Source organism: Crocuta crocuta, unplaced genomic scaffold, assembly GCF_008692635.1.
Source record: "Crocuta crocuta isolate KB4526 unplaced genomic scaffold, BGI_CrCroc_1.0 scaffold102, whole genome shotgun sequence".
In the NCBI taxonomy this organism is placed as follows: Eukaryota; Metazoa; Chordata; class Mammalia; order Carnivora; family Hyaenidae; genus Crocuta; species Crocuta crocuta.
Genome location: NW_027530019.1, coordinates 13,067,454 through 13,081,036, shown reverse-complemented (window position 1 = coordinate 13,081,036; position 13,583 = coordinate 13,067,454). Strand labels below are relative to the sequence as shown.

Below are 13,583 nucleotides of genomic sequence, written 5' to 3'. Positions count from 1 at the left end.
ATTTTCCTTTTAATGTCTGTAGGTTATGTAGTGATCTTCCCTCTTTCATTCCTGATATTGGTGATTTGTGTCTTCTCCTTTTTCTCCTAGTCTGGTTAGAAATTAACGATTTTATTGATCTTTTTAGAGAACCAGCTGTTGGTTTTATTGTTTTTTCTCAATTGACTTTCTCTTCTTATTTTTATGAATTTCTCCTCTTTATTATTTCCTTCTTTGTGCTTACTTTGAGTTTAACTTGCTCTGTTTCTAGTTTCAAGTGATAGCCTAGATCACTGATCTAGATCTTTCTTTTCTAATATAAAAAATTTCCTTCTAAGCACTGCTTTAGCTATACCCATAAATTTTGATACAATATTTTCATTTTCCCTCTCAAAATTTTCTGACTTCCCATGTGTTGTCCCTTTGATCCATGGCTTATTTATAAGTGTATTAATTTAATTAGGAAATGTTCAGAAATTTTTCAGATGTCTCTCTGTTACTGATTTCTAGCTTAATTCCATTATGGATAGAGAACATAATTTGTATGGTTTCATTTTTTTAAATTGATTAAGTTTTGTCCTCGGCCCAGAATATGGTCTGTCCTTGGTAAATATTCCATGGACGCTTGAAAAGTACGAGTTTTGTGCTATTTGCCAGTGTAATGTTTTTTAAATGTTATTTAGGTCTGTCGTGGTCTTTTGTTTCCTTGCTGATTTTCTGTCTACTTGTTCTCTCAGTCATTGAGAGAGGAATTTTGAATTCCTTTTTATTGTGAATTTGTCTCTTTCTTCTTTAAGTTCCATTTTTTTTGCTTTATGTATTTTGAAGTTCTGAAGGATACACATTTAGAATCGATCTACAGTATCTTTATCCTTGGTGATATACATTCTGATGTCTTCTTGGTCTGATTATTACTATAGCCACTCTGGCTTTCTTTTGTTTATGTGATATATCTTTTCTCTGTGTGTGTGTGTGTGTGTGTATGTGTGTGTGTAACAGTTTTAGGGTTGGAGTTGTATGACCATCACCACAGTCTAATTTTAGAACATTTTTAACACCCCAACATGAACCCCATACTCATTTGCAGTTACTCCCCATTCCCTCTCACCCACTTCCAGGCAATGACTTACCTGCTTTCTTTCTCTAGGTTTGCCTGTTCTGGGCATTGCACATAAATGGACTCCTACATTATGTAGTCTTTTGTGACTGACTTCTTTTACTTAGCCTAATATTTTGAAGGCTCATCACAGTATATCATCATTGATGAACATAGTTGTGTTATATATTAATATTTCATTCCTTTTTATTGCTCAGTAATATGCCATTCTTTGGATAGAACAGATTTTGTTTATTCATCAATTAATGAGAGTTTAGGTAGTTTCCATTTCTTGGCTATTGTGAAATAATGCTTCTGCAAACATTCATGATACAGACTTTTGTGTGGATTTTCTTTAATTTTTATCTTGTCTATGTCTTTATACTTAAAGTAGATTTCTTACACACAGCAAATAGGTGGGCCTTGTCTTTTACCTCAGCTTTCATAATATGTTTTTCTTTTTATTTATTATTATTTTAATGTTTATTTATTTTTGAGAGTGAAAAGAAAGACAGAGTGTGAGCAGGGGAGGGGCAGAGAGAGAGGGAGACACAGAATCCAAAGCAGGCTCCAGGCTCCGAGCTGTCAGTACAGAGCCCGATGCAGGGCTTGAACCCACAAACCTTGAGGTCATGACCTGAGCCGAAGTCATATGTTTAACCGACTGAGCCACCCAGGTGCCCCACAATATCTGTTTTTAAATGGTGTATTTAGAACATTTACTTTAATTATTAAGTGTGTTGGATTTAGATCTATTTGTTATTTTTGTTTTCAGTTTATTCTCTTTTATTCTTCTGTTACCCCTTTCCTGTCTTCTTCTGGATTATCTGAATATTTTTTAGTATTTCATTTTAATTTATTTTATTGGCTGTTTTTGTCTGTTATTATTTTTTTAGTGGTTGCTCTAGAGTATATTATAAACATACCTAACCTTCAGTAGTCTACTTACAGTTAATATAATACCACTTCAAGTAAAATACAGAAGCTTTATAACCATATAGGTCCCTTTATCTTCCCTACTTTTTTGGTACACTTGTCATATGTAAATACACTGAAATCCCCATCAGACAATGTTATAATTTTTGCTTTCAACAGCCTTACATATTTTAAAGAACTTTGGAGGAAAATGGTCTTTCATATTTATCACTTTGGTTCTTTCTTCATTCCTGAAGTCCCAAGTTCTCTTCTCGTGTAATTTCCCTTTAGCCCAAAGATGCTTGGCCATTCATTTAGAGTGAGCCTGTGGCCAATAAATTCCCTGTTTTTCTTCATCTAAGAATGTCTTCATTTCATTTTCATTCCTAAAGGATATATTCAATGGTTGTAGAATCCTGGGTCAACAGTTCTTTTCTTTTGGTACTTTTAAGATGTTGTTGCACCGTCTTCTGGACTCCCGTGACTTCTGATGAGAAATCTAGTCATTTGATTGATTCCTTCTCTATATGTATTGTGTTGATTTTCTCTGGGTGCATTTAAGATTTTTGTCTTTAACATTGTTATTCAGAAGTTAGATTATGGTGTATCTTGGTGTGATTGCTCTTGCACTTAATCCATTTAGGGTTTAATGAGCTTTTTGAAGTTACAAATGTATGCCTTTCACAAAATTTGAAAATTGTTTAGTCATCATTTAAAAATGTTTTTTCTGTACTTATTCTATCTCTTTTTATGGATTTTCACTTACACATATATTAGACCTTTTGATATTGTTCCATACGTCCCTGAAGCTCTCCTATTTGTTGTTTAAATTTTTAATTTTTTAACCTTTTTTCTTTCAATTTTTTTTTTTTTTTTTTAATTCTGAGAGAGAGAGAGAGAGACAGCGTGAGCAGGGGAGGGTCAGAGAGAGAGAGAGGGAGACACCGAATCTGAAACCGTCTTCAGGCTCTGAGCTAGCTGTCAGCACAGAGCCCGATGCAGGGCTCGAACCCACGAACCACGAGATCATGACCTGAGCCGAAGCCGGACACCCAACCAACTGAGCCACCCAGGCGCCCCTTTTAACCTTTTTTTCTTTCTGTTCTTCAGAGTGGCTAGTTTTTATTGATTTGTCTTCAGGTTTACTTACTCTTTCCTCAGCCATCTCCAGTCTGATATTGAGTCCATCCAGTAAATTTTTTATTTCAGAAAATGTGTTTTTTAGGTCTAAATTCTCCATTTGATTCCTTTTTGTAATTTCTGTGTCTCTGCTGAGAACTTCTGGGGGTTTTTTTATTCATTTCAAATATTTTAACCTTTGTCTTATGAGCATTGTTATAATAACTGCTCTCAAATCTCTATCTGAAAATTCCCAACATGTAGGTCATCTTGATATTGATACATATTGCTTGCCTTTTCCTTTGAGAATTGATCAGATTTTACTGTTTCTTGGTCTGTCAAGTAGTTTTGGATTATATCTTGCACATTGATCCTGATACTATGTTTTTAAACTCTGAGTTCTGTTGGTTGATATTCTCTGGGCATTGTTGATATTTTTGTCTTAGTAGGCAACAGACCCTCAGATATCCTAAGTTCTTTCTCATGTGAATAGTGGTTCCATTGTCAGTTCAGTTTTCAAGACCTTTGGGTCTATCCCATGTGGAGGCTGCTTAGGCATTAGTCTAGGACTTGGGTAATGGTTTATATCCTACTTCAGTTTTCTGTGCTGCTTTGGGCCTACCCTGTGCGTGCATAGCTCAGAACTGAGCCCAGGGCTTGTGCCAATTCACATAGAGAATTAGGAGATCCCCTTCTTTGTTTCATCCTCTCCAATATCTCTCCCACATTCGTTGGCCCGCAGAGTCCCCTTTTCCCAGTACTCTGGCCAGAAAGATGAGGTTTTAGCTTCCCACACCATCACTGCCACAATTTTAAACCACAAGAGAAAAAAGAAGAAAAAAAACAGGAAACAACCTTGTGTGGGTTGTTTCTTCAAGTTTTACTCCTCTCTACAGTCCACTTGCTTTTGTTTACTTTCAGAAGCCTCAGTTGCTTTTTTTGTAGTTTGTTTAGAGTTTTTAATTCTATCCAGCGCAAGAGAGGCTGTCATGACCTTACTCCTCCATCTTGGCCATTTCTTGCCAGTTTATTCTGTTTGGGGTTTTTTGGGGGTTTTTTTGCCTTTTTTTTTTTTTTTTTTTTTTTACCACTTTTGATAATACTTAAGGCTTTGGCAGCAGGACAGGAAGTTTAATCTTCAAACTTCTGCCAGCTTTGCTAAAGTAAAATGTCATGTGGGATACAGCTTCATTTGATATGGTTTAGGAAAAAATGGTATAGAGGGGAGTAGTGTGCATAGAGAAAGAGAGACAGACAGGGACAAAATAGATGTGGCAAGATGTTAACAGTGGCTGAATCTAGGTGAAGAGTATGTGGGTGCTCATTTACACTTTCAATAATTTGTAAGTTTAAAAAGTTTTATAGTAAAATGTTGATGGGAAACTCTGATCTTAATAAATTCTTTAATCTTAGTCACCCTGCTCTGATCCTTAGCTCAAACTAGTGGTGCTCTTCAGAGTATGCTAATTGGTCAAACTTGGACATTTAAAGGGGAAGCTAAACCATTCTATTCTAAACCTTCTCTCTGATTTCAAGGTAGAGTTCTTTATTTCTGACATAATAAACATTTTCTGTGGCCTATTTCTCTATATTTGTCCTCCCTTGTTTTAACAAATAAGATATTTTGATTCTGGGGAATGGTGTTCAGATCCCCAAAAGTTAATTGTCCATTCTCTTACTTTAGACAATTCCAAGCTCGAGTGTCTCGGCAGACTGTGTTGGCACTTGAGAAAGAAGAGGAGGAAGAAGTATTTGGATCTTCTGTACCACAGCGAAACACATTGGCTGAACTAAAAAGCAAAGGGAAAAAGACAGCAAGAGCTCCAATCAGCCGTGTAGGAAGTGCGCTCAAGGGTAAGTTTGTTAAGTGTTATTATGGGAAGCTCTTAGTCTTGGGTGGTAGGCAAATTATGTAAAGAGATAATGTATAAATATATATGTGGACACTGTCCTAGTTTTCTGAATACTAGGTAGCAAAAAATAGGAAGTCTTCAGAGAGCTGAGATTACAGTATGCAGTAAAACCAAAACATGTCAGCAATTTTGTGTCTTAATTAAGAAGAACCTAATATATAGGAAGCATCAAGGGTTTCTGAACTTGAGTTGTTAGTTGAAAGAAGATATGCAATAAAATAGCCAGTATTATCAAATTACATATACCAAAGCCTCAGAGACTGTATTGACATGGTCTTCAAGCTTTTGGGGGCCAGAAATTTGACCCTCTTTGTACACGTAAAGGTGATCAATGATAAGCTTTTTTTTTTTTTTAAATTTACCATGTTTAGGGAAGTTTTAGATTTATAGCAAAATTGAACAGAAAGTACAGAAAACAATAAGCTTTTACTAACTGCATTTATAGCAGTTAGAAATATAGACCAGAATTTTTAAAAATCTCTTAACGCCTTTTCTCGTATCAACTCATCAGTATTCAAAATATATCCTAGAATTCGAGTATAGGGAGTATCTAGACCTAAAGAATATTTCATCCAGATTATACTGAAGCTTGATTGTAATAAGGAGCCCCATGGCAGAGAGCACCCCTAATAAATGGACTGATTTGTCTTCTCTAGATTCAGCACATTTCAGGTTATTTCCATTGAGAGAAAAATTTTAAGTTGAGAAACGAAGATTTAGGTTAGGTTAACCTCTGAGAAGACTAGACAATGTTAGAATGGTGACTGAAGGAAGATGTAGAATTTTTAAAAATATCTATAAATAAAAGATTGGAAATGGGAGGAAGGAGGGTCATGTAAGTAACAAACAGAGTGGATTGAAAAGTTAGTAATTTAATTCATTTAAGGTTTTAAAAAATTATTGTTTTTTGAAAAAATCTCTTTGTTTCTATGGTAATCTCCATAGAAGTAATCTCCTTGATTGTAGGAAGAATTGGGTATACTGTATCAGGCATCTAGATTGATAATTAAAGATTTTACATAAAGTTTTAATGTTTTCTCCTAGCTCCAGACCAGAACAGAGGGCTCCAAAATCCAGTTCCTCAACAGATGCAAAGTAATTCCAGAATTACTATTTTTGATGAAAATGCTGAAGAAGCCTCTAGAACAGAGTTGTCCAAGCCTACAGCTCAGCCATGGACAGCACGCCCTGTGTCCAGGGCCAAGGAGAACGAGCTGCAAGCAGGCCCATGGAACACAGCCTGGCCTTTGGAATACAGGGTAAGGACTCTTGGATCCAGTGTATTTGCACACATAATGAGGACTTCACATTTCGCGTAGAGAAGTATTTTCAGCATCTCTCTTAATTCCTCTTGAATAATTAGGCATGGTCTGCATATATTGCATTAGAATGGAACACTGTAATAATTTTCATTTTCTTCTTTACTGCCAGCCTCGTGGCAATACTGCTTCTGTGACAGCAGTACCTTCTCTGCTTCCCAGTTTTACTCCATATGTTGAAGAAACTGCACAACAGCCAGTTATGTGAGTTTGATTTTCAGATGTTTTAGAGGTGGGAATTATTAAGAGCGAGCAGGGGCACTTATCTTGGTTCCCAAGGGCATTTCTTTTCCGTGTGGAGATGAAAGTAACCAGACACATTTTGTTTTCTTTCTTTCTTTTTTTTTCTTAAATATTTATTTATTTATTTTTGAGGGAGAGAGATAAGAGAGCGAGCAGGGGAGGGGCAGAGAGAGAGGGAGCCACAGAATTTGAAGTAGGCTTCAGCCTCTGAGCTGTCAGCACAGAGCCTGACACAGGGTTCAAGCCCATGTACTGTGAATGAGATCATGACCTGAGCCAAAGTCCAACGCTTAACTAACTGAGCCACCCAGGCACCCTTTGTTCTTCTTTTTAAAGATTGTTTTGACCATTTTGGTCCCCTTGCAATTCCATCTGAATTTTAGGATCATGTTAGTAATTTCTGCGAAATAGCCAGCTGGGATTGTGCTACAGAGTGTGCTCTGAATCTGTAGTTCAACTTAATGAATATTGCCATTTTAATAATAATATATCTTCAGATACGTGGACATAGAATATCTCTTATTTATGCCTTCCTTCACTTCTTTCAACAATGTTTCATAGTTTTCAGAATTCATATTTTACACTTTTATTTATTATTTTTTAAATTTTTTAAAAGGTTTATTTATTTTTGAGAGAGCACAAGTGAGAGAGGGGCAGAGAGTGGGGACAGAGAGTAGAGATCCAAAGTGGGCTCTGTGCTGACAGCAGTGAGCCCAGTGTGGAGCTTGAACTCACGAACTGCAAGATATGACCTGAGCTGAAATCACACGCTCAACTGAGCCACCCAGGTGCTCCAAAGTTTTACACTTTTTAAAAGAATGAGATGTTATTTTTTGAGCTATTTTAAGTTTATAGAAAAATTGTACTGAGTTCACATGTACTTCCTCCTCCTCAACCCTGCACATAGTTCTCCCTATTAACATCTTCTATCAGTGTGGTTCATTTGTTGTAATTGACACACCATATTGATACATTATTAAATGAAGTTCGTAGTTTAGGTTAGGAATCACTCTAGTGTATTTTACGGTTCTGTGGGTTTTTCATATGTCCATGATGACAGTGTCACATAAGTAGTTTCACTGCCCTAAAACTTTCCTATACTCCAGTGGTTCATTTATTCCTCCCTCAAATCCCTGGCAACCACTAATCTTTATATTGTCTAAATAGTTCTGTCTTTTCCCAGAAGTCCTATAGTTGGAAAAAAACAGATGTAAGCTTTCCAGACTGGCTTTTCTCAGTAATATGAATTTAAGGTTTCTTCCTGTCTTTTTGTGGCATAATGGCTCATTTATTTTTAGTGCTGAGTGATATTCCATTGTGTGGATGTTTATCCATTTATGGGAGGACATCTTGGTTGCTTCCAGTTTTGGCAATTATGAATAAAGTTGCTATAAATACTTGAGTGCAGGGTTTTATGTGGACATAAGTTTTCAATTCCTATAGCTGGATTATATTTGAAGACTAAGTTTAGCTTTGTAGGAAAATGCTAAACTCTCCAAAGTGGCTGTATCATTTTGCATTCATTCATACCAGTAGTGACTGAGAGTTCCTAATCCTCCACACCCTTGTGAACATTTGGTGTTGTCAGTATTTAGGTTTTAACAGTTCTAATAGAAGTGTAGTGGTATCTCATTATTGTTTTAATTTGTAATTCCTTGATAATGTATGATTGAGCATCTTTCATATAAAAGATGGCTTGTTTGCCATCTGTATGTTTTCTGTGGTATCTAGTCACTTTTTTTTTAAATTATTCTGAAATACTTCATTCTTTTGGTGCTGTTGTAAGTAGAAATGTTCTCTTAATTTCATTTTCAGACTATTCATTGTGTAAAATACAGTTGATTTTTATATATTAACTTTATATCCTACTTCTTTGGTGAACTCATTATTAGCTCTAGTAGTTTTTATAATAGAAGTCTTAGGATTTTCTATATATAAGATCATGTCATCTGCAAGTAGAGACCATTTTCCTTCTTATGCCGTCTGGATGCCTCCTTTCTTTCTTTTGTTTTTCCCCCTTACCTAATTGCCCTGGCTAGAACTTCCAGTACAATTTTGAATAGAAGTGGCAAGAATGGACATTCTTATCTTGTTCCTAATCTTAGGGGAGAAGCATTCAATCTTTCATCATTAAGTGTGATGTTTGTGTGGGGTTTTTGTAGATGTCCTTTATCAGATTGAACAAGTTGAGGAAGCCTTATAGGTATGTAGATGCTTGGACCCTAGCATTAAAGGTTCTAATTTAGTGGATTTGGTGTAGGTACCAGATATCTTTAGTTATAAAAAGGCACAGAAGGAAGTAAAAGGTATGTAAGTGATTCTTATCCATAGCCAGAATTGAAAACATCTGCCCCATTTTGTGTGAAGTACATTATGCTTCATTCTTTTCAAACCTATATTATTATTCTCATTCTTCCCCCTCAGCTGAGAACCTTGAACTTTTCATCATGAATTCCCTAAATGCTGTATTCCTAACACTGATTGTTTCTGCTGTGAAATGGTATAAAATGGGCTGTAATGTACAAGTGAGTTTTCTTTCATCTAGGGTTTTTTTTTTTTTTCAAGTTTATTTATTTTGTGAGAGAGAGAGTGCATACCTGCTAGCACGGAAGGGGCAGAGAGAGACAGAGAGAGAGATCGAGAATCCCAAGCAGGCTCTGCTCTCAGATGGCATAGAGCCAGATGTGGGGCTCAATCCCATGAACCGTGAGATCATGATCTGAACCGAAATTAAGAGTTAGATGCTCAACCAACTGAGCCACCCAGGCTCATATTAAGATATGATATTCAGATTTATTTTCACCTGTTTCCTTCCTCATCATAACAGAGTAATACTCAGAACATAATTGTTGATGACCCATATGAATTATTTTTTAGCCTCTTTCCTCAATCTTCTTTGTTTTTATTTTTTTATTTAATTTTTGTTTTAATGTTTTATTTCTGAGAGAGAGAGAGTGTGTGTGAGCAGAGGAGGGTCAGATACAGAATCTGAAACAGGCCTCCAAGCTCTGAGCTAGCTGTCAGCACAGAGCCCGACACGGGGCTCGAGCCCATGAACTGTGAGATCATGACCTGAGCCGAAGTCGGACGCTTAACTGACTGAGCCACCCAGGCGCCCCTGTTTTTATTTTTTTTTTTAATCAATTACACAGTCTTGTCACTGACAGTGTTCCTATGGTCTGTCAAAATATGTAAGAAATAATTTATTTGATCTGTATGGTGAATAATGATTATTTTGCTTCTTTAGGACACCATGTAAAATTGAACCTAGTATAAACCACATTCTGAGCACAAGAAAACCTGGAAAGGAAGAAGGAGATCTCCTGCAGAGAGTTCAAAGCCATCAGCAAGAGTCTCAGGAGAAGAAAGAGAAGATGATGTATTGTAAGGAGAAGATTTATGCAGGAGTAGGAGAGTTCTCCTTTGAAGAGATCCGGGCTGAAGTTTTCCGGAAGAAATTAAAAGAGCGAAGGGAAGGTATGTGTATTGATCTAGTTCACAGTAAATTTCTTCTTCACTGCCTGTTATTTTCTCAAGCATTCCCTTTCTTCGAGTGAAGCAGCTCTGATCATGATCACCAGAAACCTCCTTTTTGCTAAGTCCGGTGGCCATTTCTCAGTCTTGATCTTTATTTATTGACCTTTTGGCTTCATTTGACACAGTTGATGAGATACTTTATGAAGTGTTTCTCTTCGCTTTTTCCTTGGTGTGTATTCCCTCTCGGTTTCCTTTATTGCTGTTCTTCTCATCAAAGACTTCTTCCTGAGGCCCTTGGAATATTCCAGTTATCTTTTCTTTCTACAGTTATCACTAAGTAATGGATTAAATACTGTTTACAGGCCATGGACTCTCAAATTTATATCTCCATCCCTGACATTTCACCTGAACTCCAGACTCATATTTGGTTTCCTGTATCTATGGGCTATTTTAATAGACATTTTAACTTCGACATATCCAGAACAGAATTGTTGAGTTCTGCCACAAACCACACCCCAGCACACACATGCACCACCGGCTTCCCCACTTTAGTAAAAGGCAACACCGTGCACCCAGATGCTTGAAGCCAAAAAAAGCTAGACGTCATTTCTGATCCCTCTTTCCATACCATTCCCCCACATCCAGTGAATAAGCCTATCAACTTACAACCAAAAATTTCCCACATCTTTTCTTTATCATCATTCTCATTATTAATCTAAATTACCATCTTTTAGGTAGACTACTGCAGCTAGACTTTCTGCACTCATTCTGGCCTTACCATAGCCCATTTTGCTCACAGCAGATGAGCATTTTATAATGTTAAAATGATCTTTGGGGTAGCTGGGTGGCTTAGTCGGTTAAGCGTCCGACTTTCGCTTAGGTCATGATCTCGCGGTTCGTGGGTTCGAGCCCCGCGTCGGGCTCTGTGCTGACTGCCAGCTCAGAGCCTGGAGCCTCTTTCAGAGTCTGTATCTGCCTCTCTCTTTGACCCTCCCCTGTGCACGCTGTCTCTCTCTCTCTCTCTCCTGGAAATAAATAAAAATATTAAAAAAAAATAATAATAATGTTAAAATGATCTTCCCTGCTTACTGGTATTTTGTTTTAATATTTATTTAGTTTTGAGAGACAGAGAGAGAGAGAGACAGAGCACAAGTGGGGGAGCATCAGAGAGAGAGGGAGACACAGAATCTGAAGCAGGCTCCAGGCTCTGAGCTGTCAGCACAGAGCCCAACATAGGCTTGAACTCGTGAACTGCAAGATCATGACCTGAGCCAAAGTCTGACGCTTAACCGACTGAGCCCCCCAAGTGCCCCTTCCCTTCTTACCTGTCTTAAGGAACTCCCGACTTCCATCTGCCTACTCAGTCACACATTCTCACATCACCTAGTTTATTTATTTTTAACATTGACTTTCTTGTTAATTTGTGTGTGTATGTGTCCCCCTCGCATTGGATGTTAGTGTCACATGACCAAGGACTTTGTATTATGCACAACTGAAATGTAAATGCTCCGAGTTGTTCTTGGCACATCACAAATATTCTGGTTTTTATTGACGAAAATGAATGAACAGAGACCTAGACCTCGGTTAGAGGACTTTGCTCCATCTATATTCTTATCTGTAATGTTAGTATGTTTGTTAAGGCCATGAGCTCCAAAGACAGTTTTTGACAATAAATTACTATGAGGAGTAATGCATCAGCCCACCTTACCATTTCTAGCTGAGCTGCTGACCAGTGCAGAGAAGAGAGCAGAAATGCAGAAACAGATTGAAGAGATGGAGAAGAAGCTAAAAGAAATTCAAACTACTCAGCAAGAAAGAATGGGTGATCAGGTCATTCCTCTTTTCTTTAATGCAGAAAACTATGCGTTTTGAAGCAAATTTAAACAATATGAAAGTATAGAAGGTAAAAGTCCTCCCATCTCCATTCAGTTTCTGGTAGTTTCATAGCTATTAGTAGCAATTAAGTCCATCAGAAAGTAATGTAACAGATGAAGACTTCAAATGGAAATTGTGTCACTAGAAGGGACAATTTATTGACTTCTTAATTATACTCTATTATTTTGTAATTTCTGGACTTGAGCTTTTTATTCTAGTCATGTTCCCCTGAATGGGGTTACCCAAAGAAATTTAGTATATATTTGCACTGCCCAGTTGAGTAAAACAGAACCAGTTTATGCTAGGAACATAAATTTTTGGAAAGAACTTTTATAGTATAGATATTTGATATGGTTAGTGGATATCTAGGGGAAGAGTGGTAAACCTAATTTTGGAGCTAACACTTGAAAATAGGTAGAATTTTCTAGAGAGGAGGGACACATTGAATTTGTTTGTTTAATGCAAATAGCAAGAAGAGAAGGTGCCTATGAAGGCGACAGCTGAACTGCATATTGCATCAGAGTCTCGGGAAATACCAAGAATGGCTCTTTCCAATTCTCTTTGCCCAGGAAACTCTTGTGCCAGGTAGGACCACAATGGAGGATGGGATAATGCTTATAGGAGGGCATTTGGAACCAATCTTTGACTATAGTGACTTGAAGATTTTGATAGTAGTATCAGGACATAACTTGCAAGTCTTTGTCACAACATAAGCTCTGATACTGATGAAGGAAGACGGAATACAGACTTCTTTCTATTAAAAAAATAACGTGTCTTAAACAATCAAATATAATTTTTAAAAGATAAAACCACCCATTTCTACCACCAAGAGATTACTGCTGTTAACATAAGTATATTCTTCTGTGTTCTGTTTTTGTTTTGTTTGATGAAAATGAGTTTACCATTTTGTAATCTACTTATACTGTTAATGTTATATCTATTATCAAATATACTTGTATAACAATTTTAATGACTAAAGGTTTTATCTTAAAACATTTGGATTGACAGTACTAGAATATTTTCTTTATCATAGAGGAAAGATTATATTTGATGAAAAACCCTGTTGGACCTTTAAGATAATTCTTTCTTTGGGTACTGAGCACATGTTTTAGAACAAGTTTCTTTCCAGGGAGGCTTCATTTGCAGAAAACATTTGGCAAGAGCAACCTCATTCTAAAGGTGAGTTGTATTTGACTATCTCATGAAAAACTTGCTGATAACAAACACATTATGTAATATGTAGTATATATTCTTAAGTATGGTAAAGGGAATTGTAAGAAGACAGAAGAACCATGGAATTCAGTTGTAAGTGTATGATTTAGGATAAGATAGACATTTAAGAGAGTGTCTGTAAGATTCCTCAGTGCTTTGAAATGTCTAGTTTAAATGTAAATTTACATTTATATTAACTACTAAATAATCTTCCACCTGAGCTAGTGTACACTGAGCTATCAGTAGGATCCAGCAGCCAAGAAAGTAGTTTTTTGGAAGAAAGAAAAAAAAAGCTTAAAACTAAAGCTATTTTATATTCACATTTGTTCTCTTTTCATTTAAAAATGTGTTAAAAGTGGTTAAAGATAAATATCCACCTATAAGTAGTTTTAAAAAAAAAGAATCTGGGGGAGCCTGGGTGGCTTAGTCGGTTAA

General features: G+C 36.6%; 1 protein-coding gene across 1 annotated transcript in view; it reads left to right on the top strand.

Moving 5' to 3' along the window:
• Positions 1 to 13,583, top strand: part of BUB1B (BUB1 mitotic checkpoint serine/threonine kinase B) — a 50,566-nt gene that overhangs the window by 18,406 nt on the left and 18,577 nt on the right. The window contains exons 6-12 of the mRNA XM_077764694.1: positions 4,794 to 4,963; positions 6,067 to 6,281; positions 6,454 to 6,545; positions 9,832 to 10,061; positions 11,779 to 11,891; positions 12,406 to 12,521; positions 13,066 to 13,115. Of these exons, the coding sequence (XP_077620820.1) occupies positions 4,794 to 4,963; positions 6,067 to 6,281; positions 6,454 to 6,545; positions 9,832 to 10,061; positions 11,779 to 11,891; positions 12,406 to 12,521; positions 13,066 to 13,115 (986 nt within the window). The remainder of the gene's footprint in view (positions 1 to 4,793; positions 4,964 to 6,066; positions 6,282 to 6,453; positions 6,546 to 9,831; positions 10,062 to 11,778; positions 11,892 to 12,405; positions 12,522 to 13,065; positions 13,116 to 13,583) is intronic.